At 39.0% G+C, this 27952-nt stretch overlaps 1 protein-coding gene across 2 annotated transcripts in view; it reads left to right on the top strand.

Annotated features, from left to right (window-relative positions):
- Positions 1–27952, top strand: part of EML6 (EMAP like 6) — a 287760-nt gene that overhangs the window by 187925 nt on the left and 71883 nt on the right. For both annotated transcript variants that reach the window (XM_088841461.1, XM_088841460.1), the window contains 6 exons: positions 3440–3558; positions 5445–5631; positions 8166–8271; positions 14420–14513; positions 24844–24944; positions 26436–26638. In XM_088841461.1, coding sequence (XP_088697587.1) covers positions 3440–3558; positions 5445–5631; positions 8166–8271; positions 14420–14513; positions 24844–24944; positions 26436–26638 — 810 coding nt within the window. The remainder of the gene's footprint in view (positions 1–3439; positions 3559–5444; positions 5632–8165; positions 8272–14419; positions 14514–24843; positions 24945–26435; positions 26639–27952) is intronic.

The following is a 27952-nucleotide window of genomic DNA, read 5'->3' as shown; positions in this document are numbered from 1 at the left end:
TCTCAGCCGTCCCCATCTCCTCCCGCCCCCAATCCCTCCTAGCATCAGACTCTTTTCCAGTGAGTCAACTCGTCGCATGAGGTGGCCAAAGTATTGGAGTTTCAGCTTTAGCATCAGTCCTTCCAATGAACACCCAGGATTGATCTCCCTTAGAATGGACTGGTTGGATCTCCTTGCAATCCAAGGGACTCTCAAGAGTCTTCTCCAGCACCACAGTTCAAAAGCATCAATTATGTGGTGATCAGCTTTCTTCACAGTCCAACTCTCACATCCATACATGACCACTGGAAAAACCATAGCCTTGACTAGACGGACCTTGGTTGGCAAAATAATGTCTCTGCTTTTTAATGTGCTATCTAGGCTGGTCATAACTTTCCTTCCAAGGAGCAAGCGTCTTTTAATTTCATGGCTGCAATCAGCATCTGAAGTGATTTTGGAGCCCAAAAAAATAAAGTCTGACACTGTTTCCACTGTTTCCCCATCTATTTGCCATGAAGTGATGGGACCCGATGCCATCTTTGTTTTCTGAATGTTGAGCTTCAAGCCAACCTTTTCACTCTCCTCTTTCACTTTCATCAAGAGGCCTTTGAGTTCCTCTTCACTTTCTGCCATAAGGGTGGTGTCATTTGCATATATGAGGTTATTGATATTTCTCCCGGCAGTCTTGATTCCAGCTTGTGCTTCTTCCAGCCCAGCGTTCCTCCTGATGTACTCTGCATATAAGTTAAATAAGCAGGGTGACAATATACAACCTTGACGTACTCCTTTTCCTATTTGGAACCAGTCTGTTGTTCCACGTACAGTTCTAACTGTTGCTTCCTGACCTGCATACAGGTTTCTCAAGAGGCAGGTCAGGTGGTCTGGGATTCCCATCTCTTTCAGAATGTTCCACAGTTTATTGTGATCCATATTATCTGGATATAAATTGATTAAGAACATTTTTCAAAAGAATGTATGAATTTTTTCAAAAGAATTCTTTTAAATCCCAATTATTTAAAAGATACTTCAAGTTAGCTTTGTTCATTCAGTTCAGTTCAGTTTAGTTGCTCAGTTGTGTCCAACTCTTTGCGACCCCATGAACTGCAGCATGCCAGGCCACCCTGTCCATCACCAACTCCCAGAGTTTACCCAAACTCATGTCCATTGAGTTGGTGATGCCATCCAACCATCTCATCCTCTGTCGTCCCCTTTTCCTCCTGCCCTCAATCTTTCCCAGCATCAGGGTCTTTTCAAATAAGTCAACTCTTCGCATCAGGTGGCCAAAGTACTGGAGTTTCAGCTTCAACATCAGTCCTTCCAATGAACACCCAGGACTGATCTCCTTTAGGATGGATTGGTTAGATCTCCTTGTGGTCCAAGGGACTCTCAAGAGTCTTCTCCAACACCACAGTTCAAAACCATCAATTCTTCAGCACTCAGCTTTCTTTTTAGTCCAACTCTCACATCCATACATGACTACTGGAGAAACCATAGCCTTGACGAGGTGGACCTTTCTTGGCAAAGTAATGTCTCTGCTTTTTAATATGCTGTCTAGGTTGGTCATAACTTTCCTTCCAAGGAGTAAGCGTCTTTTAATTTCATGGCTGCAATCAGCATCCGCAGTGATTTTGGAGCCCAGAAAAATAAGGTCAGCCACTCTTTCCACTGTTTCCCCATCTATTTGCCATGAAGTGATGGGACCTGATGCCATGGTCTTAGTTCTGAATGTTGAGTCTTAAACCAGCTTTTTCACTTCCCTCTTTCACTTTCATCAAGAGGTTCTTTAGTTCGTCTTCACTTTCTGCCATAAGGGTGGTGTCATCTGCCTGTCTGAGATTATTGATATTTCTCCCAACAATCTTGATTCCAGCTTGTGCTTCAACCAGCCCAGCATTTTGCATAATGTACTCTGCATATAAGTTAAATAAGCAGGGTGACAATATACAGCCTTCACATATTCCTTTCCCAAATTAGAACCAGTCCGTTGTTCCATGTCCAGTTCTAACTGTTGTTTCTTGACCTGCATACAGATTTCTCAAGAGGCAGGTAAGGTGGTCTGGTATTCCCATCTCTTGAAGAAAATTCTACAATTTGTTATGATCCACACCATCAAAAGCTTTAGCATAGTCAATAAAGCTGAAGTATGTGTTTTTCTGGAACTCTCCTGCTTTTTCTATGATCCAACAGATGTTGGCAATTTGATCTCTGGTTCCTCTGCCTTTTCTAAATCCAGCTTGAGCATCTGGAAGTTCTCAGTTCATGTACTGTTGAAGCCTGGCTTGGAGGATTTTGAGCATTACTTTGCTAGTGTGCAAGATGAGTGCAATGTGTGGCGGTTTGAACATTCTTTGGTATTGCCTTTCTTTGGGATTGGAATGAAAACTGACCTTTTCCAGTCCTGTGGCCACTGCTGAGTTTTCCAAATTTGCTGGCATATTGAGTGCGGCACTTTCACAGCATCCTCTTTTAGGATTTGATATAGCTCAACTGGAATTTCATCACCTCCACTCTTTTTGTTTGTAGTGATGCTTCCTTAGGCCCACTTGACTTCAAACTCCAGGATGTCTGGCTCTTGATGAGTGATCACACCATCATGGTTATCTGGCTCATTAAGATCTTTTTTGTATAGTTCTTCTTTGTATTCTTGCCACCTCTTCTTAATATCTTCTGCTCTTGTTAGGTCCATACTTATTTCTGGTTTCATACAATAGTGGTCAGAAAAAGATACTTGATATAATTTCAGTCTTTTTAAATATATTGAGCCTTGTTTTGTTGTCTAACATTATCTGTCCTAGAAAATTCCTTGTGCACTTGAGAAGAATGTATATTTTGCTGCTGATAAATGAGATGTTCCATATTTGTTTGTTAGAGTATTTGGTCTGTTGTCTTCTCCAGCACCACAGTTTGAAAGTATCTATTCTTTTGGCCTGTGGTATTGTTCAAATCTGTTTTCATTATTGATTCTCTGGATGTTCAATCCATTGTTGAGAGTGGGATTTTACAGTTCCCAAGGAGAAGGGGACAACAGAGAATGAGATGGCTGGATGGCATCACCAACTCGATGGACATGAATTTGAGTGAACTCCGGGAGTTGGTGATGGACAGGGAGGCCTGGCGTGCTGTGATTCATGGGATCGCAAAGAGTCGGACACGACTGAGTGACTGAACTGAACTGAACTATTATTGTATTGATATTTATTTCTTCTTTTAGTTGTTAATATCTGCTTTGCAGATTTAGATGCTGTCAGTTGCATAAATATTTACCATTGTTAAATCTTCTCAGTAAGTTGACCATTTTGCCATTATATAGTGCCCTTTTTTTTCTCTTGTGACCACTTTTAGTTTCTAATGTTTTAAAAAACTTGATTTCCGGCAATTAAAGATTTCCTGAGAATGCCAAGATATTTCTGTATTTGAAACCTGAAGAGTCTCTCACTGAGTGTTTCTGTTACCCATGAAGGTTTACAAAGAAGATCTACCTCAGCTAAAGCAACAAAGTAAAGAGAAAAACCATGTAGTGCCCTTCCTCAAACGAGAAAAGGCTCCTGAGGACAGCCTGAAACTCCAGTTCATACACGGGTAGGCGACATGTCACCATCCTTATCAACTTGTCACGCTTTTCAGTGCTGCCCCACTTCAGGCTGGCTCTCCTCTCCACCGTGCACTCACTTGTGCTTAATATTTTAACCCTGACTCTCTGTCCAGTTTTCTCAGCGTGCGTGTCTGTATTTGTCCTGCTTCATGTCCCTTCGTGGTGCATGTGTTACTGTCACTCCTCGTGATTTCACTTCATTCTCTCCGTCCCTGCTTCCTTCATTCCGTAACTCCTGCTCTGTTCAGCTGGCTTTCCCAGGACAACCCTTCTTTGAAACACTTTTGTTCATATATGTCCTAAATAATTTTGAATTTTGAAAATCATGTGCAACTTTCCACATTTTGACATTGAAGCTTTTTCAACCTAAGCTTAAATGCTTGTACAAAGAGTATGATATCCAGTGTTTTATAAATACTCACATTATTTGTTTAAATGGCTCCAATGGAACCTAAATGCCACAGACGTTTGATTTCCATCATTATCAGTTTAAAAAATACATGAACCTGTATTTCTGTTCTACTTCTCCCACAGAATTTTACCCTAATATATTATATTTATGCTGGTAAGTCTTTTATTGATCACCCTGTCTTAACTTCAAGAAGGAAAAAACATATCTATCAGTTCAAATTAAATTTAATTCGCTGTGACCATGACTCTAACTCTATGCTCTCCAATACAGTATCTACTTGTAGCCAATGAACACTTGAAATGTGACTGCTCTGAATTAAGATGTGCTGTAAATAGAAAATGCACACCAGATTTTGAAGACTTAATGTAAAAAAAGCATACACATCATTAAAATGTTTTATATTGATTACAGGTAGACGTGATATTTTGGACATATTGGGTTAAATATTCTTAAGATAAATTTCATCGGTTCCTTTTCATTTTCTAATGTGACAATTATAACTTTTTAAATTACCTATGTGATTTACATAATATTTCTATTGGACAGTGCTGCTCTTAGCATTAACACATTTTTTCTGGATTTAATTATTGTTATAACTATTAATATTAATAATAAATAGCTGGCCAAATCAATATAAAGATAGTATAAATTCTGATAAAGTTATTAAGCATAAAAAATTTTATTGGAAAGAATATTTATTAAGATAGAATTTTTTCAATGAGTTCAGATATATGTGCATATATATTTCTTACTGCTAAATGGTAATACAGTTTAGCATTTTATCTATTCCAATTTTGCACTTTTTAATGTAAGCACTAAGAAAACTTACTCATATCAACTTTTTTAAGTAGATGAGAATAGAGGCAGTTTTATCACAGCAATGGTAGTCAATTCTTTAAATTCTTCTTGAGTTACAGGCCAAAAATATAGATTGTGATTTTAATATATCACACAAAAGTGTAGTTTAATGATCCATCAGCTGACGATTCAGTTAAATCACTCTTCAGTTTTGTTAAAAGCAAAAAATTGTTTTGGTATCTCTGGAAGTTTTGACATTCGAAGGTAGCACACCAGAGTAAGATTCCAGATGAGTGAGAGGATTAACTTCCAAACTGGGAGGAAGGCAGTTAGGAAATGGGAAGTGGGAAAGGAAAACCTGGCCCTCATCACAGGTGTGTTCTCAGACTGGTCAGTTTTAAGAGAAAGCACATATAGTAGCTGAGGCTCTGGAAGTAAATTCTGTTTAAATTACCAGTGTCCATTTGCCCCTTTGAAAGTCATCACTTGCTTTCAGAGATCCTCATTCCCTCATTGAAGATCATTGTCACAGGCAACTGTGGAGACACCTGGGTTCTACTTGTCCGTGTCCTTGTTAGCCTGTAACTTTATCTTCTCACAACTTCTGCTCTGTACATTCACTGCTTATTCAACTACTATGCGTTTCTTGGGCCTGTGCTTCAGTTACAGAGGCTACGATTGTAGAAACAATCTGTTCTACACACAAGCTGGAGAAGTGGTCTATCACATTGCTGCGGTTGCTGTCGTGTACAATAGGCAGCAACACTCGCAGAGGCTGTACCTGGGACACGACGATGACATTCTCAGCCTGACCATTCATCCAGTGAAGGACTACGTGGCTACTGGGCAGGTATATATCTCCCCTGTAAGATGCGGATTTAGCTGAAGAGAGGATTTAATTTTGAACTCAGTTTACATTTAAGAAACTCAAGAAGCATTTGGTAGAAATAAACCTGAGGTAGGAAGTTGAAGGTGCAGTGAATGCTGGATCATTTCATAATGGTGGGAAAAATCAACCAATACATACCGGGGTTCAATCCCTGGGTTGGGAAGGTCCCCTGGAGAAGGAAATGGCAACCCACTCCAGTCTTCTTGCCTAGAGAATGCCATGGACAGAGGAGCCTGGCAGGCTATTGTCCGTAGGGCTGCAAAGAGTCAGACATGACTGAAGCAACTTAGCACAGCACAGGAAGTTGAAGGTTCAGTGAGTACAGGATCATTTCATGATGGTGGGAAAATCAACCAGTACATACCAGAACTTTTAGGACGCCTTTGAGGGATTCTTATTCTGACATGATGAAATCTGTGAACAGGATTAGGTGAAACTAAAATAATTTAAGTTCCATGAAGTCTTAACTATATTTACCTCCTTACTCAGAACTCAGTATATCCTAGGTACTCAAAACTGTTTACTGAATAAACCATATTCTAATACCAGTGTAACATTTAGTGTATTGTTATTGTTATAGAACTTAAAGTTGTATTAATTTGGGCTCATTCATTATTTTATATTTTAGGCTTCAAAAAACTAAATTTTATCTGAACCATCTTGGAATGCCTAAACTTTGGATTGAGTCTATAATTGAAAAGCTCCTCAAAACAGAGCTCTGTGTTCAATTCAGCAAAGAATCTATTAAACTTAGATATTGCTGGTAAAGCAATAGTATTATCAACAGTATTTTCAGTATTATGCTCTTTTCTACCAATGTTTAAATTGCATTTTTATTTGGTTTTATCATGAGCTTTTAACTGTAGGAAATACTTCACCTGATCCTCAACATCAGAGTGGCAAATTCCAAGAAAAAACTACTGGTATGAAGAGACCTGGGTTTGATTCCTGGGTTGGGAAGATCTCCTGGAGGATGGCTACCCACTCCAGTATTCTGACCTGGAGAATTCCATGGACTATATAGTCCATGGGGTCACAAAGGGTCAGAGACAACTGAGTGACTTTCACTTTCATGAGGGTCAAAGATTAACATGAGACAACAAACTATTTCTGAGACTTGACAGGAGGTAGAAGTCTTTGAGCAGGGTTTATAGCCTGATGTTCATAGCCATGGATGAACTGAGGTATATAGAGAGTCAGCCCCTAGAAATGTGCATTTGGTGGGGAAAGACTTCATAGCTCTTTTATTATTTGGAAAAGGATTACAATCCCCCAGAAGGAAAGAGCCATTAATTTAAACTGATTTGCTTCTCTTCCAACTGTAAATTAGATCATCTAGTCTGTCTTAGCTGACATTAAATTTTACAAGTAATTGATCACTGCTTTGCCTTTTCACTCTTTCCTGCCCCCTCCCCCTTTTTTGTCTTTCTTAGAAACAGATGGTGCTTGATTCATGGGTATTTAACATCCTTCCTTTGAAAGAAAAACCAGAGATTGGTTCTTTACCTAAACCCCTGAAGATCCACTTTACACTGTAATTGGTGGGAAGCAGACCAGTAGGCCAGTACCCTCTCCTGGGGTAATTGGGCCTCCACAGGCCAGTGTGAGAGTTGGGTGGACTCTGCTGAGTTACATGCATGACTTCATGTCCCATTTTTCCTTTTAGAGTCATCATACCCAACAAGGATTTTTTTCCCCCTGTGTATTATAAGTGTGGTGGCTTCCCCTGTAGCTCAGTTGGTAAAGAATCTGCCTGCAACGCAGGAGACCCAGGTTCAATTCCTGGATTGGGAAGATCCCCTGGAGAAGGAAATGGCAACCCACTCCAGTATTCTTGCCTAGAGAATCCCATGGACAGAGGAACCTGGGATCTTAAGAATCAGACACAACTTAGCGACTAAACCACCACCGCCGTTACAAGTGAGGAAAACCAATTTAGTGGTATAGTTTTATCTGTTATTGGGAATTGGTGTGATAGAAGCTTGTGTCCCCTTGAGGAGAAGCCACTTAATGACAGAGTTAAACCTTGGAACTTTCACTTCCCAGGGGTAAAAGTAGGTCCAGGCCTCCTTGAGGTGGGTAAATAATTGGGGCAAGTAAAAAAGCTCTTAGGATAGATAGTGTCATGAAAACGAACAGCTGTATTTTTTGATCAAGGAGTGGAATTGTGTATAGAGTTGAGAAGGTGGGAAGGGAAGGAGAGAACTAACTGACAGAACAAACCCCAGAAGACATTTGAACTAGAGTCTTAAATGTCCCTTACCTGGGAGCCATACACCAGGTCAGGCTCTGCTAGGACCCAGCAAGACATTTAGACTCTTGGTTCCTCAGCTTCCTCTTCTGAAAAGCAGTGGAGTTGGACCAGAATATTTCCCAGGGTCTTCCTATTCTCCAAATATGTGGGGTTTGATTTCTGAGCAGCACTTGACTCTAATAACAAAATCACTTTTATTATAATTTATAAGTGGTTAATAACACTCATCCTTTTATTTAAGGTTGGAAGAGATGCAGCTATTCATGTCTGGGACACGCAGACTCTAAAATGTTTGTCACTGTTGAAAGGACAACATCAGAGAGGAGTGTGTGCCCTCGATTTCTCAGGTGAGCACCAGTTTGCCGCCAGAGTCACTGACAGATGGTTCCACATTTACTTTGGGTTTTTTGGGGTTTTTTTAATCCTTTTATTTGATGTAGTCCTGCTTGTAAGGAGGTGAGCCCTTTGTGTGTCAGCTGCCCAGTCTTAGATTGGAAATTGGATATGTGAATACCTCACTAAAAACGTGGCCTTTAAACCACGCCACCTTTCCTGCTCTTCATTTCCTCTCTCCTAAGTCATTACCCAGAGCTCACACTGTGTTCTGCATTTGCTTGAGAGATTTGAAATCCAGAGCAGCTGTTGCCATTGAAAGCCATCGTTGCAAATGTCTGGCAGTGACTCAGAGCATCAATTTCATCTCTTGAAATAAATGGAAAGACAGCATTTGTGATTTAAAATATAAAGGACTAGAGGGAGGGCTGCAAATTCTCTACAAAAGGCCACTTTAAAACACTGGTGTTTTGAAAGTCAAATTTCATATTGAAAAAATAGAACTGATGTTTCCATCTCTTTAAAATTTGAACACAGTGATGTTAATATACTGACTGACGAATATAATTTTCTTCAGAGTAAGGCCATTTCTTTATGCTGGAATTGAAAAATGAGGGTTAAAACACAAAAAGTATTTTTACCTAGAAATTTTTAATAATCCCAATTGTACATATTAGATTTGTAGGAAAAATTTCTAACTTTCTACAGAAAACTGATTCTGTAATTTCTTTTTTTCTAAATTCCACTCAAATATGTGCAATATGTGTAATATTGGTTGTTAAATTCCATTTTACAACTCCAATCTCTCTCTTATATGCCTCCCTCTCTACTTTCCTCCTTCATGCTGAACTTCCTGCGCCATGGTGGTTATGCTGGTCTCTCATCCCATCCCCACTTCCTCCAGCCCATCCTGCCCCCTTCTGGAATCCTGTGGAAGTGCAGTAACATGTCTGCTCCACGGACTCTACTTGGCTGACTGACTCTAAGCTGAGCCCTTATTGAGCTTTCATGGCCTTTTATGATCTGGCCTTGGTCTTCCCTTGCACTGTTTTCACCCACCAATCCAATCATGCTCCTTTACATCTGTCTATCTGGAGAGCCTAAATGTACTCCTGCCCTTCTTTTTGCCTGTGTTCCGTTGCTTATGCTATTCTCATGTGTCTTGTTTAAGTTAAACCATCCTTTAAGACCAAGCTGAAAGTTTTATACTCCAGCCTTCCAAGGAGAAATGCCCTGTCCCTCTGCTTTGCTTAACCCATTTGTTGTTATTGCTCTTAGGGTACCTGTTAGAGTCCTTGGGGTACTGAGGTTATTTGTGTTAGCATCTCCTGTGGCCCTCTCAGAATGTAAGCTACTCATCTAGCTCATCTCTCTGTTCCCCACTGAGCATGTTATAGCGCTGTGTACACAGGGGCTACTCCAAAAATGTGAATGAATGAAGTTTTGCTTAATAAGTTCTGTCTTGCCTTTCACTACTGCTACTAGAACTTTACATGTAAACCATCTTTGGATGAAAATTATCTTTATTCTCTGACCAATCACACAGTACAGGTTTGTGTGGATGTCATGTGCACCTTCTCATATTCTCTAAGCTACTATACAAGTAGTTTATCCCAGGCCCCTCAGATCGTTGCCTAGGATAGAGAAACCAGATACTCTAAGAAAAGGCTGAGAAGCGGATTCTGTCCCTGCTTCTAATTCCGTTTTAGGCAAATTAAGAAATGCTCAGATAAATATTTTCTGCATAAAAAGATATTTCCGTTATAACGATATACTCTCTATTCACCAGATAACAGTCACTAGGGAAGAGCCCATTTATGCAGCAAATGTGTTATTTTTGATTGTGAAAAATCACATTTTTTGTCTCAGAATTTAAATACCATATTAACTTTATAAATGGCGCCAAAAAAACTAGGTGATAGTTTGAGAAAGCACTACAAATAAGGACTATTGAGGAAATGGAGAAGTATCAATTGTGTTTGATCCATCACCATGTATGGTTCCATGAAGATGAACTGTGGTTGGTTGATCTTGATGGTTTCTGTGGCCCTTCTGAAGGTGTGAACTCAGCCTCTTCAGTTTAATTTATATTCATAGTCATACCTTGTGTTATAATGATACAGCTTTAGCCTTAAACAGATACCTGCACAGATTTACAGGCCAAGAATGAAGATCCAGAGAGTCTGATTGTATGGCTGAGATCCAGAGCAGGGACCCAGGGCTCCTGGCTCTCAGTCCCATAAAAAAGTCACCAGGCCTGGGGCCATTGGGTGGCAGGAGCTGTGCCATCACTCTCCCTGCTCATCCTCCTGCCCTTTCCTGCCCTTGCCCTCCACCAGGGCTGGAGTGAACTTTTAGCAGGAGAGTCACTCAGCGTGATCTCTTACTTCCTTACTCCCTCTAACCAATGGTCAGGGTTCTAGCCACCCCCAGCCCCATTCTCCAGTGTAAATGTGTCATGGGCATGGTAGTGCATAGAGGCTGCCACATGGGACAGCCTGTCACCTCTGGTGAAAAGAGACCCCTATGCTAAAATAGCCTTGAACCAAACACTTTTGTGAACTGCAGCAGGAGAAACTATACCTTTCCTTTTGGATACTTAGAGGAAACTGAGGAGTTTAAGTCAATATGATGAGAGAGATGTTTTACATTTCCCAGTTTAACCATGTAAACAGGGTACCTGTATTGGATATTACCTAGCCAGGGGCCTATCTGTGTGCCTCAGTGTACCCCCACACCCACCTATCTCTTATAAGTCTGCTCATTTGAGGGGATGTTGTGGAGACCTATTGATAATAGAAATTCTCATGGGAATACAAAGCAGGCACATTCTATGACAACTAAACAACAGATAAGCAGTTACAACTAGGAATTTGGATTAATCTATTCTTGCCTCTCTTCCAAAGCAAACAAAAAGAAGACATTTTTAATCAAAAACATTTCCAACAACATAACCCATACCTGTAAATTACGTCAACAAGAAGGAACGAATTTATATTGTGTCATTTAATTGAACAGCTCTTTAACCTTGTGGATTTATTATCACTGTCCACGGAAAATGGAGGTCTTTATTTCTGTGCTTGCAGTCAGGAAAAGTGCTTTCATATGAATGGAAAACCAATTAGAAAGAGAAAAGTTTAGCCACATACATATTTTCTACCCTAAATATCATCCTCATATTTCTAAAAACCTTCATAAGTGATTTCCACAAGGGCACATCTGAGATTGTTTAATTTCATTGTGCTTCAGTTCCAAAAACCTATGCATTTTTTATGAGTCCTGAATATAGGACCAACTTGTAATTGCCTGAATAAAATATTTCTTTTTCTAATTTGCCCTTTACTGTTGACATTAAGTGCCTTAGAATTATTTCTGGACTATGTCACAAAATATTCATAATTAATACATACCGTGACTATAAAGATTTGAAAGGACATTTCCTAAACTCTAAAAATATGTTTGAAAGTCAGAAACTCCAACTAAATGGTCAAGGAACAATGGATTTTTCAAAGCTAAAGTCAAGCCTCTGTGAGGGGAAATAAAAACTGGGAAGAAATCCGCTTCCCTGGTGACTCAAACAGTAGAGTCTATCTGCAATGTGGGAGACCTGGCTTCTATCCCTGGGTTGGGAAGATTCCCTAAGAAGGGCCTGGCAACCCACTCCAGTATTCTTGCCTGGAGAATCCCCATGGACAGAGGAGCCTGTCCTTCTACCATCAATGGGGTCGCAAAGAGTCAGACACGACTGAGCAACTAAGCACAAAACAATTATATTTCAAAACTGTGTGATATGTAGAAATCCCCCACACTTGCAGAATTCAAGAAAAAGTCACCATCCTAAAAGAAAAGGTATGTTTGTTAAGGCACCTCTGGATTTGTTCTGGGGCTTCATTGCTACTATGTCGCAGATTGGGGTATAAAGGTGGTATAACTGTGAAGACAAGCTGATGGGGCCTCATAGAAGTTCTAATAAAAAGAAACAAAAAGCAAAAAAGAAATTTAAGGGCTTTTTCAAAAGATGTAAAAAAATAAAAAGACTATCACTTAAAACGTGTGAACATTTGCATTAAGAAGAACATCTAATATAGCTACCCAGATTACAAAAGAAAACAAAATGTAGAATTTACAAATGCAGTAAAGGGGGAGACACTGAATATCTGTGCAATTTTTGATTTAAACTTTTATGTAACAGAACATTCACTCCATACCATCCGTGGACACGTTCCATTTTTATCTCCCTCATCCTCCTAATGTCACCAGTATCATCAAAATTCATTGAAAAACGTCTCAGTATGAGGATCATGTTGGAAATGTGATACAAGTACTATAAGTACGTCTTAAGAGCTTATAATCTAAAAAGGGAACGAGAACTCTCATATCAAAATCACCAGAGACATGCTAAAATAGAAACATAGCCAGGCCACACCAAGAGATACTAGTAAAAGTCATGTTGGTAGTTCTGAACAAGAAGTCATCACCAGTCCCTTCTTCCAAATGCATGAAAAGAGACCAGGCACAATTTAAATCCGGGTAACATTTAAGCATGAGGACATATTCATTATGATTCAGAGGACACGTGTTTATAGTAGTCACTTCGTGGTGATTTAGGCCTTTAGCAAAGTGTTAATGTCTTCACCTAATACTATAGTCTAGGAGCTTGAAAGAGTTCATGTAACTTCCAAATCCTTGCCTCATCTTAGAGGCAGTAGAGGATTGACGGGGAGGGGGGCGGATTTGGTTTGTTAACCCAGGCTCTTCCTTTTTCTTACTTTCCTTTTTTCTTCCAGAAAAGGAGCAGACTAGTTGGTTGGGGGATGGTCTCTGGATCAAGTAAAGTCACTCAGGGGTTGGACATGAGTTAACCAGCATTTGGGGAGGGTTACTAGCTATAGCAAATATGGATACAGAAGACCCAGTTAAATCTGAATTTTAGACAAGCAATGCATAATTTCTTCATATAAGTATGTCTCATGCAATATAATATTCATGCAATATAGTATTGCAAGGGACATATTCGTACTAAGAAATTATCCATTGCTTGTATGAAATCCAAATTTGACTAGGGCTCCTTTATATTTCCTGGCTACCCTAATTTGACATCTACCCCAGGGCTATCTTTGAAAATACCAGTTGAAATCCTGAGTGGGCTGTGTGAGAAGCAGTTTATCACATACTCATTTCTTTACCCTGTTGATAATGCTCCCTGTTGTCAGAGAAGACACCCCGCTAAACTGAGGCTTGGTAAGCTTGGCCGCCATATCCAGCCTACTCCAAGCTGGGGAGGAGCTGCTGACCTGAGACGCTTCTCCTGTAAATCTAGCTCTGTGAGTTGGCAGCAAAGGAGAGACTTATTGACTATACCTTTTCTTTGGTCTTGAAATGAAAAATCAAATTAACTATTTTGATTTCAAATTCAATTATGTCTCTTACATATTTTTTTTATTTCGCAAACAGCCTGTCCAAATCATTGATAGTATTATAAATAATATTTAATATCAAGAGAAAATGTTCATCATATAACAAGTGGAAGTGGAAAATAATAGTATGTTCACTATGATCCTGGTTTTGTTTTTTCAAAGCACATTTATGTAGGGAAACTGGTAAGATATGCATCAAATGTAGGCCTAGAAATTTGCAAAATTCTTAAATGTCCTTTGTATTTTCTCAATGTCCTACAGCAAGCTTATTACATTTGAAATAGGGAAAGTAAGAAGTTAAGAGTTTTTAAATTATAAAGTCATTTTTTGAAGGAATTTTCAAGTTAAAATTGGTTAAATTTGGTTTCTATAATACTCTTATCTTGTAGGGTTAAATAGAACCAGTTTTTTAGAGATCAGAATAGACTGAGTCACAAAGTTAAATGACTCTTGCAGTAAATGTCATGAGCTTTATCTGACACAAAATAGACAAGGTTTTGGGGACTTTGAGAAGCTCCCCCTAGCCCTGTGTCTGAGATTGGAGTGCTGGATCAGCAATTCAGTTCAGCATCTACTTATTATACATTGAGAAGCTCCACTATTAGTACTTCTGCATTTCATTTAGTGAGATTCCTTTAGTGCATTCTTCTAAGGTCAATTTCTTGTTCCTCTTTACAGTATATAAAATGTTTTGGTTTTTCATTGAAGAAATGAGTCATTTGACATTTGTGTTGTTTTCATACAGCTGATGGAAAATGTCTGGTGTCGGTTGGTTTAGACGATTTTCACAGTATTGTGTTTTGGGACTGGAAGAAGGGAGAAAAGATAGCTACCACCAGGTAAGAAGCTGCCCGGGTCTTACATCATCCTGCCGATGATCACACTTGAGTAAATGTTAATAGTTTGCCTTTTCTGGTAAGATTTCATCTTCAAACTCAGATGAAATTCACATAGAAATCTTAACACCTAAGTGAAAACATATTGTAATATTTCGTGGTGACAAACCTGACTTAGGGGAATTGATGTTTGTTTCAGGGAATTGAAGATTTCTGAAATCCTTTCCAGAGAGTTATCCACCACTTTGCTTTTAGTAGTCTATGCATTGTCTGTATCAGAGCTTTTTACCAGCAGTAGAAAAGCCACTTTTCTCAGCCTTGTGCCTTGTCCCTTGTTTTTCAACTGTCTTAGCATCTGGTGAAGGAGCGTCAATGTCATGGGAGTCAGCAGCATTTGTCATGAAGCTGTGGCATGCAGGAAAGGAGGCCCATCGTGTACATCTGCCACTCGCTTTCAAAGCAGGCAGATTGTTTCACTAATCTCCCTGTCTTATAAATAGACTTTCCAAGACCGACTGCTGTTTATAGACCACCTGTCCTCCCACACCCCAGCCTCCCTCCCTGCTGAATCAGCCCTAAGTCTGAACATTGCTTTCCATTCCTGCTTGCTTTGGGCTTAGCTGTTTGCCTGGCCATGGTCAGAGGTCAAAATAGTTGGCAACTAAGGACGATTTGTTGTCCAAGACATATTATCAGTATATCTCTCTATTAGTTCTTCCTTGTATAAACCAACTTCCTTTTTATCTTGCACCATAAAATCATTTTAAGTTGATGGTTTTGAACTCCAGTATTCACTTTTTAAATTGATGTTTCCCTCTACAGTATTAAATAGGGGGAAAGTGGGGCTTTTCACAATTTGATTTAATAAATGAAGATCTATAAACTGCTGGAGATTCAGAGGAGGAGCAGATGGAATCTTGAGGACTCCAGCTGACCATCTTAGGATAAAAAAGGGAGCTTTTCTGATGACAGCTATTGAGATGGAATTCTTGGCAGCAAATGGCAGCTCATAAATCTGCCTACCCAAGCGGTTTTTCTTTTTGTCGCTTTAGTATTCCTCATGGTTTTATCACTCCCTGCTGATACTCAGATTTAGCTTCTAATCAGAACTCTGCCTTCCTTGTAGATTAATATACTATATTTTACTTGACTATTTCTGCTAACTACCGTTTGTATTACAGTTCATTTCAGGTAAAGCACATGTCTACATTTCAAAAGCCACAGGAACTCAATTTCCCTACTAGAACACCCTCTGCAAATCTGATTGGCTTACTTATTGTATGCCACAAACAGTAATAAAAGTGGAAGAAAGAAATATTAATATTTTAGAAGTATATATTTGATATGTTTGGTAGTGTTACTACTATTTAATTACCACAAAGCAACTTATCATTATGTTAATAATGCCATTTATTTTTGGAATTGCTCCCAAGCCATATGTCACATTCCCTGAAGAGGACACCTGCAGAATTACCCACAGAGAACAATTTCACAGATGTAGCATTCATCCAGTGCTCTTTCCAGGAAGGTGTGTCAGGGACTGTTAAAGTTCTTTGGTTGAATAGATTTTTAAGCAATAAATAATATTGATACAATGTTAAAACAATCATAGATATTTATGTAAAGAAGTAACCAAACAAAAAAATTAAAATTCTACTTATGGCCTGAGGATTAGAATGCTTAAAGATACAAACTTTAAACACAGGACCGTCAAAGAAGCGACAAGGAAAAAGGAGTAATACTTCTGACAGGACCTTAATAATAATACTGACAGTAATAATACTGACAGGACCTTACTGACTCCTGGGCATCATCGTAGCTCCTCCAAGGGCCTCATTTACTCTGAGAGGATGACTAACTCAGTGATATCCTTCACTCTGCTCTTGTGTGTCTCGGTCATTGACACCATCACCTCACCAGGCTCAACAGCAGACCTGCGTCCCACAGGTTGTGGGTTCTGGCAGGCGATATTCCAGTAGTGCCCATGACCCAGGATATGAGATTCCCCATGAGAGGAGGGGCATAGTTCATGGCTGAGACAGTATCACCTGCAGTGCTGCTGCTGCATCAGGCTTACTGCTGCCTTATGCCCCCCACCCTCAATAGCCACCCATCAGTTGTGAGCGTGTTTAAGTGAACCTACATTTTCATCCGCTCGTAGAAATCAGAGAGGTTCAGATATAGCCCACAAAGATCTTATTACAGATCTTGATGAGACTTGAACCAATCTCCTTGCACACTTTTTTGTTGATCTTTGCTAATTTTCATGAATGACTTCAGTTACCTCTGCTAATTTTCATGAATGACTTCAGTCACCTCCATTGCAAATGAATTGTTTAGTCTTTTTTTCCTTTTCAAGGTTGATATACAAGTAACCCATTTAACAACCAAGAGCAATCTCTTATGGGCAGTAATGAAATAGCCTGATACCAGTGTCACTCGGGACAGAACAAAAAGACAATTGATCAGGCACTTCCATGTCCCTTTTTTTGGATTTCTATCACACCAGTAACATGACCAGAGACAATGACATTTATTAACAAACTTCATCTCAGGAGTTTGAACAGTGGGGACCTTAGGCAAAAGGTACACGTTATCATGGTGCATAACAAGAATACTTCAACATTGAAAAGTACTTGTGTTACTAGAAAGCTTAGGGACAAAACATAGGGCCATGTGGAGCAGGTAAATATACTTTCAGAGTGTGCACTTCTGTTTTAGCTCTGCTGCTTGATCTAGTTTAGGTCCCTACCCTCACATACATTTAGTGAATGTGATCAAGTCTCCTGAATATGATACTGACAGCTTTCCTTTTTTAAAAATATGGATCTCTTTTTAAAATAATATTTATTAATTGTCTTCTGTTTTCAAAATAATATGTGATTATAGAAAAGTTAGCACAGAAAATCTCCAAGAAGAAAATTATTCATAATTCTACTACCCAGACATAGCTATGGCTAACATTTTTAGCCTGTATTCTTTGATATATATTCTGTGAGTATTTTTATCTGTTTTATTCATATATGGAATATTATAAATATTGCTCTGTAACTTGCTTTTTTCCCCCCACTCACCAATATATCATCTCCCTTTCTTCTTCTAATTGTTCCCTGGCTTATTCTTTGTTACTGTGTATTATAAGCTATTTTCAATCTTGGGCTGAGGCATAAATCAAATACTCAGTATTCCAGTTGTGGGTTACCTTTGCACATGGCCCTTCCTGGTAAATTACCTATGACACAGGCATAGGGACTTGCCCTGTATTAGGGCAGCAGTACTGACTCTCCTAAATTCTTATCCCATCAGTTGTAGGACATGAAACTCTTTCCGTTTTGTTTTTCTTATACATACACACACACTGAGTTGTAGGTAACTTCTTTACAAATTTAACACATGTCTAAAGGAAAAAAAAATGACAGAGGTAATTCAGTGAGTGTTCTTTATTTAGGTGTTGACATTGACTAAACATTGACGTGCCATCATCAGTCAGTTTAGAATTTTAGCCACAAGAGAAACAACACTGGGGTTTTTATAACATCAAGAAATTAAATGAAAACTAAAATGTGCAGATATGCAGATGATGCCACCTTTATGGCAGAAAGTGAAGAGGAACTGAAGAGCCTTTTGATGAAAGTTAAAGCAGAGAGTGAAAAAGCTGGCTAAAATCTCAACATTCAAAAAACGAAGATCATGGCATCCAGTCTCATCACTTCATGGCAAATAGATGGGGAAACAATGGAAACAGTGACAGACTTTATTTTCTTGGGCTCCAGAATCACTGCAGATGGTAACTGCAGGCATGAAATTAAAAGACACTTGCTCCTTAGAAGAAAAGCTATGACCAACCTAGACAGCATATTAAAAAGCAGAGATATTACTTTGCTGACAAAGGTCTATCCAGTCAAAACTAAGGTTTTTCCAGTAGTCATACATGGATGTGAGAGTTGGACTATAAAGAAAGCTGAGTGCCAAAGAATTGATGCTTTTGAACTGTGGTGTTGGAGAATACTCTTGAGAGTCCCTTGGACTGCAAGGAGATCCAACCAGTCCATCCTAAAGAAAATCAGTCCTGAATATTCATTGGAAGGACTGATGTTGAAGCTGAAACTCCAGTACTTTGGCCACCTGATGAGAAGAGCTGACTCACTGGAAAAGACCCTGATGCTGGGCAAGATTGAAGGCAGGAGGAGAAGGGGATGACAGAGGATGAGATGGTTAAATGGCATGGACTCGATGGACTTGAGTTTGAGCAAGCTCTGGGAGTTTGTGATGGACAGGGAAGCCTGGCGTGCTGCAGTGCATGCAGTCACAAAGAGTTGGCTACGACTGACCAATTGAACTGAACTGAAAATGTGCTCTTCAAAAAGATTTTTCCAACTGTCTAATTGTTTGCCATTGTATAGACACAAGAAAGCAAACCAATGCTCTTTTCTATGTAGGAGATATAATTTGTGATATCTGTTCTCACTTTTCATTTCAGTTTTCTTTAGCATCTTCTCTCTAAAGTTAATGTTAATAATTTATATATTCTTTGTATAAATGTCTATTTAGATATTTTGTCCATTTTTAATTGGGTTATTTGCCTTTTAATTATTGAGTTGTAATGTTTTCTAAAAATATATCCTGGATATCAGTCCCTTATCAAATATATGATTTGCAGATATTTTCTCCTAAGTTCAATTTTTCAGTCAAAAGCATGAGCACATGTAATCCGTACTTCATGTTTCACTCTGTCAGAAGCAGCATAATCAATGGCATGCCAGAGGGTAGGGGCAATGGGAGTAGTACCTGCCAGGTCCAAGCAACAGTGCTTGTATTATCTGTAGGAATTTTTTTAAGAATAATAAAACCAACTAAAAGTAAGTCTTTATTATTATTATTATTCTGAGCCAGCAATTCTAAACAATGACAGGGATGGAATTCCTCTTTCTCGGGGCAGATCACCATTCCAGTCTACCCCATGGTACACCACTGCCCCCATATGTCTGGTTCTCCAGATCTTGGTAATACTCAGCTCTGTTGTGGTGTCTAGTAGTATCAGCCTCATCCTCCCATTAGAAAGCTTCCTATCAATGTGTTATCTAATGATTGTACCTCCATTTACAACTCTGGGCTAAATTGATCACTTTTAATCGATGCTTTTGAACTGTGGTGTTGGAGAAGACTTCTTGAGAGTCCCTTATACTGCAAGGAGATCCAACCAGTCCATTCTAAAGGAGATCAATCCTGGATGTTCATTGGAGGGACTGATGCTAAAGCTGAAACTGCAATACTTTGGCCACCTCATGCGACGAGTTGACTCACTGGAAAAGACTCTGATGCTGGGAAAGGTTGGGGGCAGGAGGAGAAGGGGACGACGGAGAATGAGATGGCTGGATGGCATCACCGACTCTGTGGACATGAGTTTGAGTGAACTCCGGGAGTTGGTGATGGACAGGGAGGCCTGGCGTGCTGTGATTCATGGGGTCGCGGAGAGTCGGACACGACTGAGCGACTGAACTGAACTGAACTGAACTGAATTAAGGGTTGAAGATGATAATTTTCTAATTCTATTATTCATTCTTCATACTAGCTAGAATTCTTCTATAAAGAAGAGTTTTCCCTCATGAACTACTTGGTTTCTCTGAAATACACTTCACACAGGAAGTTGTCCTTTGAATATTAGGGTTATTTGTCTGTTGTCTCTAGCTTACAGGTATTTCACCTAGTTTGTCATTTGTCTTTTGAGTTTGCTGTGATGTTTTTCATCATGCAAAGGCTTTTATTTTATGTGGTCAAATTTAGCAATATTGACTGCTTCAAGATTTTGAGACTAATTAAGAAAACTGTTCCCTGTCCTCAGGTTCAAAGGAAATCACTCATGATTTCTTCTAATCTGCCATCATTACATTTAGATTTCTAAATCATTTGGAATTTTTCCCAGTGTCTGTCTATTTCAAGACACAGGTTCAATTTTATCCTTTCTCCTTAGAGCTATCAAGGTATTCCAAATACCATTTTTCTTTTCCCTTTTATATAGACTTTATTTTTTAAAGCACGTTTAAGTTCATAGCAAAATTGTCCCGATAATAGAGTTCCCATAGGTCCACTATTCCAGCCTCCTTCAAATCCCCACCTGGCACCAGAGTGGTACATTTGTTATAACAGATGAAACTACATTGGCACATTTCACTATCACCCGAAGTCCACAGTTTACGTTAGGGTTCACTCCTGGTGTTGCACGTTCTGTGAGTCTTGACAGCTGTACGATGACTTGTATCTACCATTATAGTGTCATGCAGAATAGTTTTACTTCCTGAAAAATCCTTTGTGCTCTGGCTGTTCATCCCTTCTTCCTCTCTATCCTGGAAACCATTCATTTTTTTCACTGTCTCCCTAGTTTTGACTTTTCCAGAAAATCAGTTAGTGGGAATCATATAATATATAGCCTTTTCAGATTGGCTTCTTTCACTTAGTTCAGTTCAGTTCAGTCACTCAGTCATGTCCGACTCTTCGTGACCCCATGAATCACAGCACGCCAGGCCTCCCTGTCCATCACCAACTCCCGGAGTTCACTCAAACTCATGTCCATCGAGTCAGTGATGCCATCCAGTCATCTCATTCTCTGTCGTCCCCATCTCCTCCCGCCCCCAATCCCTCCAAGCATCAGAGTCTTTTCCAGTGAGTCAACTTGTCGCATGAGGTGGCCAAAGTATTGGAGTTTCAGTTTTAGCATCAGTCCTTCCAATGAACACCCAGGATTGATCTCCTCTAGAATGGACTGCTTGGATCTCCTGCAGTCCAAGGGACTTTCAAGAGTCTTCTCCAGCACCACAGTTCAAAAGCATCAATTCTTCGGCGATCAGCTTTCTTCACAGTCCAATTCTCACATCCATACATGACCACGGGAAAAACCATTGCCTTGACTAGATGGACCTTGGTTGGCAAAGTAATGTCTCTGCTTTTTAATATGCTATCTAGGTTGGTCATAACTTTCCTTCCAAGGAGTAAGCGTCTTTTAATTTCATGGCTGCAATCAGCATCCGCAGTGATTTTGGAGCCCAAAAAAATAAAGTCTGACACTGCTTCCACTGTTTCCCCATCTATTTCCCATGAAGTGATGGGACCAGATGCCATGGTCTTTGTTTTCTGAATGTTGAGCTTCAAGCCAACCTTTTCACTCTCCTCTTTCACTTTCATCAAGAGGCTTTTTAGTTCCTCTTCACTTTCTGCCATAAGGGTGGTGTCATCTGCATATCTTAGTAGTATCCATTTAAAGTTCCATTTAAAGTTCCATAAAGTTCTTCATGATTTGACAGCTCATTTCTTTTTAGCACCGAATAATACTCCATTCTCTGAATGTGCCACAGTTTTTTTTTATCCATTCACCTGAAGAACATCTTGGTTGCTTCCAAGTTTGGGCAATTATGTTTAAAGCTGCCATAAGCATCCATGTGCAGGTTTTTGTGTGGGCATTAATTTTCAACTCCTTTGGATAAATACTAAGGAACATGATTGCTGGATCTTATGGTAAGAATATGTTTCACTTTGTAAGAAACTACCAAAATGTCTTCCAAAGTAACTGTACCATTTTGCATTCCCACCAACAACGATTGAGAATTCCTGTTACTCCACATCCTTGCCAGCATTTAGTAACATACACCCTTTATTTTAAGTATTCATCTCACCCCCCCCACATTGATTTGAGACCTGTCTTTAGTATGTGCTACATTTTAATATTCATTTGGGTCTCTTTCTAGATTTTCTATTTTACCATTAGCTTGTCAGTCACTTGTGTACCAATACCACACTGTTTTAATCATGAAGGTTTTATAAGTTATTTTAATACCTAGGAGAGCTACTCTTCCCATTTAGCTTTTCTTTTTCAGAGTTTTCTTGGCCACACTGTTGTTTTATTCTTCCATAAGAACTTTAAAATCAGGGTGTCTAGCTCCAAGTTAAAGACCAGACACTCTTATCTGAAAAGAGCAATAGAAAATACTTTTATCTTTTGGAATCAAGTTGAATTCATAAACAAGGCTTGAATTAACGTCTTTATGATTGAGTTTTCCAGCCCAAGAACATGGAATGTTTCTCTATGTATATTACTGATATGTGGTGTTTTATCCCTTGTTGTTATACTCATTTATATGTTAGTGCACAGTTCTTATTAAATGTATGCCTTGATATTTTTATTATTGTTTTAAATATAGTCCTTTCTTCCAATGTATTTTTTTTCAAATTTTATTTTTTTATTTTTTTGTTTGCTGACAATTTTTTTTTTTATTGGAGGCAAATTACTTTACATTAATATATTGGTTGGTTTTGCCATACATTGACATGAATCTGCCCCGGGTGTACATGTATTTCCCCTCTTGAACCCCCTCCCACCTCCCTCTTCCCCATATCCTCCCTCCAGGTCATCCCCGTGCACCAGCCCCAAGCATCCTGTATCATGCGTCGAACCTGGACTGGTGATTCATTTCACATATGATAATATACATGCTACAATGCCATTCTCCCAAATCATCCCACCTTCACCCTCTCCCACAGAGTCCCAAAGACTGTTCTATACACCTATGTCTCTTTTGCGGTCTTGTATACCGGGTTAAGGGTACCATCCTTCTAAATTCCATATATATGCGTTAGTATGCTGTATTGAGGTTTTTCTTTCAGGGTGACTTCACTCTGTATAATAGGCTCCAATTTCATCCACCTCATTAGAACTGACTCAAATGCATTCTTTTTGATGGCTGAAAAATACTCCATTGTGTATATGTACCATAGGATAATGTAAATATATATTAAGGTTATTAACTCTGTATTTAATATGCTGTAAATTTATCTTATTTGTAGTTGTTTTTACTTTATTTTCTTTTGGGTTTTTTAGACATGGAATAATATCATTTGCAGATAGAAATAGTTTTACCTCTTCCATTCTAGCTCCTGTGTCTTTAATTTTTCAGACCTTGTCTAATTGCATTGGATAATATGTTCAGTACAATGTTAATGGTAGTGGGGACAATCTTGTTCCTGACTTTATTGGGAATAACATGAAGTAAGAATCTGACTTTCATCAGGAATAGCATTAAGTAAAATCTGACTTTCAAGTTCACACATGCACAAGCACACTATAGAGAAGCTACTGTTCGAGCACATTCTGTTTTTAAAGAAAAGATAGTGACACATAACATTGAAGAGACAGTCTGTGTATAGCTGGGCTTGAATGAATCTGTGTTTCTCAGAGTTAAGAACTGCATGGAATTATAAAAGTCTAAGAGAAATTCTAAAGCATCCATTAACTCCTACTTTATTGAGTGTTAGTTGAATACTTTTTAAAGTCATATTTGACCATTAGATTTTTTGTGAAATACCTTTTTGGCATAGTTGAAAATGATAACATAATTTTTCTTGCATATTAATATGATGAATTGTTTGATTCCTTAATAATGAAGCACCCTTGAATTTGGTCTAGTGTACTATTAACACATTAACAAAATAGTACACTATTGGAGTTTCTTTGCTAGTATTTTATTTAAGATTTTTGTATCTATATTCATAAGGGCAATTAGTCATGTTCTTTTTTATCAATAGCTTTTCCTTTAATAATAAAAGTTAGGTCCTAATATCAGAGAAGACCTTCTTAATAGTCCATTAAGATCAGTAAATCCTTAACTTTATTGTGATTACTTTATGCTCTGAAATAGAAATTTTCCAGGCACAGTGTAATGCCAGTTTACAGCTGCAGCCTACAGTCAGTCCTCCTTTCTGTATTTGTCCTTCTGCCTCTTGGGTTATAAACTTAGATTTCTGAATGCATAGCATCCTTGAGTGCCTTAAATTAATATATGACATCCTTTGTCTCTCTACGAATGTAAACCAGGGGGATCTTCAGTTTCTCATGAATACATTTCTAGCTGAAACTCTGTTTAACCCAAAGTTATGCCTTCCACAGCAAGGATATTACATTTGAAGTTTCTTATTAATACCCTTTTACAGTACATTCTACAAGATCTCTGTATGCTAAGGATTAAATTCTATAGCGGCGGCATTAATTTTATATTATGAAGACATTCTGATCCATTTTAAATGTTTCATTAATTTGTTTGAAGCATAATTAGTAGACTCTAGTAGCAATGTTAGAGTAAGAAGGGCTCAAATATGCAAAGAAAAGCCAAAACTCATTATTTTAATTCACACCCCCCCATGTGCATCTTAAATCATCTTCCATCAGTAATTTACTCGTCCTATTAGATGTGCTTAATGAAAGTGAAACCAAATGCATGCTCTAAATAAAACTCTCTAGAAGTGCTTTCATCAAGACTAGGGTTTTTCCCCTGTTTGTCTCTTACAGAGGACATAAAGATAAGATATTTGTGGTAAAGTGTAATCCACACCATGTTGACAAACTGGTAACAGTTGGGATCAAGCACATCAGATTCTGGCAACAAGCAGGTATTGTTTGGGTTTATCACTTATGTGGTTGAAAGTTTTACTGTAGCTGGGGAATAAAAAAACCCACCACCACTACCTAGCCTCTCTCTGCAATCTAAAATTAAAATATGCCTGAAAGATGTTTGCTCCCAAACAGCGTCTGAGCTGTGAAGCTTAGAACACTCTGTGTGATGCTATGCATATTCATCAGTGTCTAGAGAGATCTGGAAACGCTGTGCTCTGAAAATAGTTATTTTTATGTTCCATCATTGTTCTGAAAGCAGTGATTACGTTGGACTGCTGAGCAGGAAATAATCACTTTAGTTGGGTGGACAAAATTTTTAGTATTTTGAGGGTTCTCTTATTATTTTATCACTACATTTAGCACATGAATTAACCCCTGACACACACACACACACTGTGCAATACACACAGTAAGTGGTCAAAATAAATATTTGTGGTTTATAATGCTGATAATAAGGATGAGTAAATAATAGGACAAAACATGGAAGAATATCTTATTATTCTAATAAGTCAGACCTTTTTATTAGGATTGTTTCTGAATTCTTAGTATTGGCTTTGGTATCAAGCCCAATCTTTTACTGGACAAAACATAAATAAGCTACTGCTTCAATGCTTTCTGCTTTTGAAGAAAAGGTCATGGCACCCACCATGTCTGGAGAGTCAACCTGCATCCAGTTGCCTGGAATGAGTTTAGGTTTCTCAGTGCTAGTCAGAAAGTTCAGGGAAATGTGAATATATGAGGAACAAACCTGATGTTCTTCTCCTACGCAGTGATTCCGTTTTCTCACCTTGAAGTTGCCATAATAAAAATCAAGGCAAAAGATACACAAAACACGCTTACATTTTACATTACAGTTGCTGCTGTTTTCATTCTTCGGTCAGCATTCAGGAAGACTTGCCTGGCTTCCTGGGGCACTTAGTCATGCCTCTCTCTGACTGGCACAGACCTTGCGCTGAGCCTTGCTTAAAGGATTATGTCACATTCTCTCCCCAGCCAGACCTTGAGTTCCTTGAAGGCAGGAACTGTTTCTTTTCACCTTTATAGCCCAATGTCGACCACTATGACTGCCACAAAGTAGGGATTCAGCAAGCACTAAATTAATGAGTGAAGGAGAAAACCTTTTATGTTTTTTTCTGATGTTTTCTGCCATTTTTATATACCTTTGTGTAGACACATGGGACTTCCCAGGTGGCTCAATGGTAAAGAATCCACCTGTGATGCAGGAGACACAGGTTTGATCCCTGAGTCAGGATGATACCCTGGAAAAGGAAATGACAACCCCTTCCAGTATTCTTGCCTGAGAAATCCCATGGACAGTAGAGCCTGATGGACTATAGTCCATGGTGTCGTGAAAAAGTCAGACATGACTTAGTGACTAAACAAAGCAATGTAGACACACTGGATTTTTCACTGAAGATAGTCATTCTAAATGCTCGTAGAAGGTGTCAGTTTTTCAAAAAGTATCAAGTACTCTTGGTCCACTCCAGGTGGGGGCTTCACCTCTAAGAGAGGAATTTTTGGAAGTGTTGGAAAATTGGAAACAATGATGTGTGTTTCTTATGGGCGAATGGAAGATCTGGTGTTCTCAGGAGCAGCTACTGGAGATATTTTTATTTGGAAAGATACTCTTTTACTGAAGACAGTGAAAGCTCACGACGGGCCTGTGTTTGCTATGTATGCATTGGATAAGGTATGGTCTATCTTCCTCATTAGCTTTCTAGAACTTTAAATTAGGCTTAGCAAGGTCCACACCAAGAGGATGCCTGTGTGTAAAAACAGTGCTCTCTGAATTAGGATGTAGTTGTCATGGATGGAGGGAATGCACAAGTGGTCTTTAAATTTCTCTTTTGTTTAAAATTATTTCTTTATGTGCAATTTGTCTCTTCTTTTTTCATACTTATTCTTCCTGGCTGTCACTCCTAAGAACTCCTTAAGAAGTGCTGAGATAAATGTAGGCACACAGTAGCAAGAGTCCGAGAAATATTTCCACACAGTCTTCCTCCTCGGTGGCATAATGAGCAGAGACCTGAAAGTGCCTAGTAGCTGGATTATTATCCCTCCCATCAATTTGACCTGAAGTTATATTGATAACCAGCTTGTTCCTGTTGTAGACAGGCTCAGCTTTAATAAGCGTGTCAGAGTCCTGGCTGTGTTAGTCAGGATCCTCCAGAGAAACAGAACCAGTAGGATGTAGATATAGACAGAGATCTGTGTATACAAAAAGGACACTTATTATAAGGAATTGGTTCATCTGGTTTTGGAGGCTGAGAAGTCTCATTAAGCCATCTGCAAACTGGAGACCCAGAAAAGCTGGTGGTAAAATTGCGTTCAAGTCCAAGGGCCTGAGGACCAGAGAAGCCAATGTTGTAAATCCTAGTCTGCTGGGAAAAGATAAGATGTCCCAGCTCAATCAATCAGAATAAAAGGAGGGCCATTTTGTCCTTCCTTACCTTTTGTTTTATTCAGGCTCTGAAAGGATTAGATGATGTCCACCCACACTGGGTAGGGCAGCTTAATGAGTCCACCAGTTCAAATACTGATCTCATCCATAAACACCATCACAGACACACACAGGAGTCATATTTAATCTGAGTACCCTGCAGCCAGTCAGTTGACACACAAAGTTAACCATCACACCAGCTGTATTTCTACTCAGGCTCGTCTTTGTCCTGATCTGTCCAGCTAACCTCCTGCCTTGCTGTTCTTTCTAAATAAAGATCACACTGTGTACTTCCCTGGCAGTACAGTGTTTAGGACACCATGGTTCCACTGCAGAGGGCATGGGTACCGTCTCTAGTCAGGGCACTAAGATCCCATATGTTCAAGGTATGGCCAAAAAAAATTATGTTTAATTTAAAAAGATCATACTTACCTTCAGTGCTCTTAAAACACTTCCTTAAATCAATTTGCCAGAAAATAGAAGTGTTTTATTCACTGCTAGTTTGCTGATGGTACCAGTTTATGTATGTTCTCTGACCTCCAAACATCCTAAGCCACCCAATAC

The sequence above is a fragment of the Moschus berezovskii genome, chromosome 11 (genome assembly GCF_049115385.1).
Source record: "Moschus berezovskii isolate FMDL1 chromosome 11, NW_MosBer_1.0, whole genome shotgun sequence".
In the NCBI taxonomy this organism is placed as follows: domain Eukaryota; kingdom Metazoa; phylum Chordata; class Mammalia; order Artiodactyla; family Moschidae; genus Moschus; species Moschus berezovskii.
The sequence above is the reverse complement of the archived record's forward strand: the minus strand, read 5'-3'. Positions and strand labels throughout refer to the sequence as shown.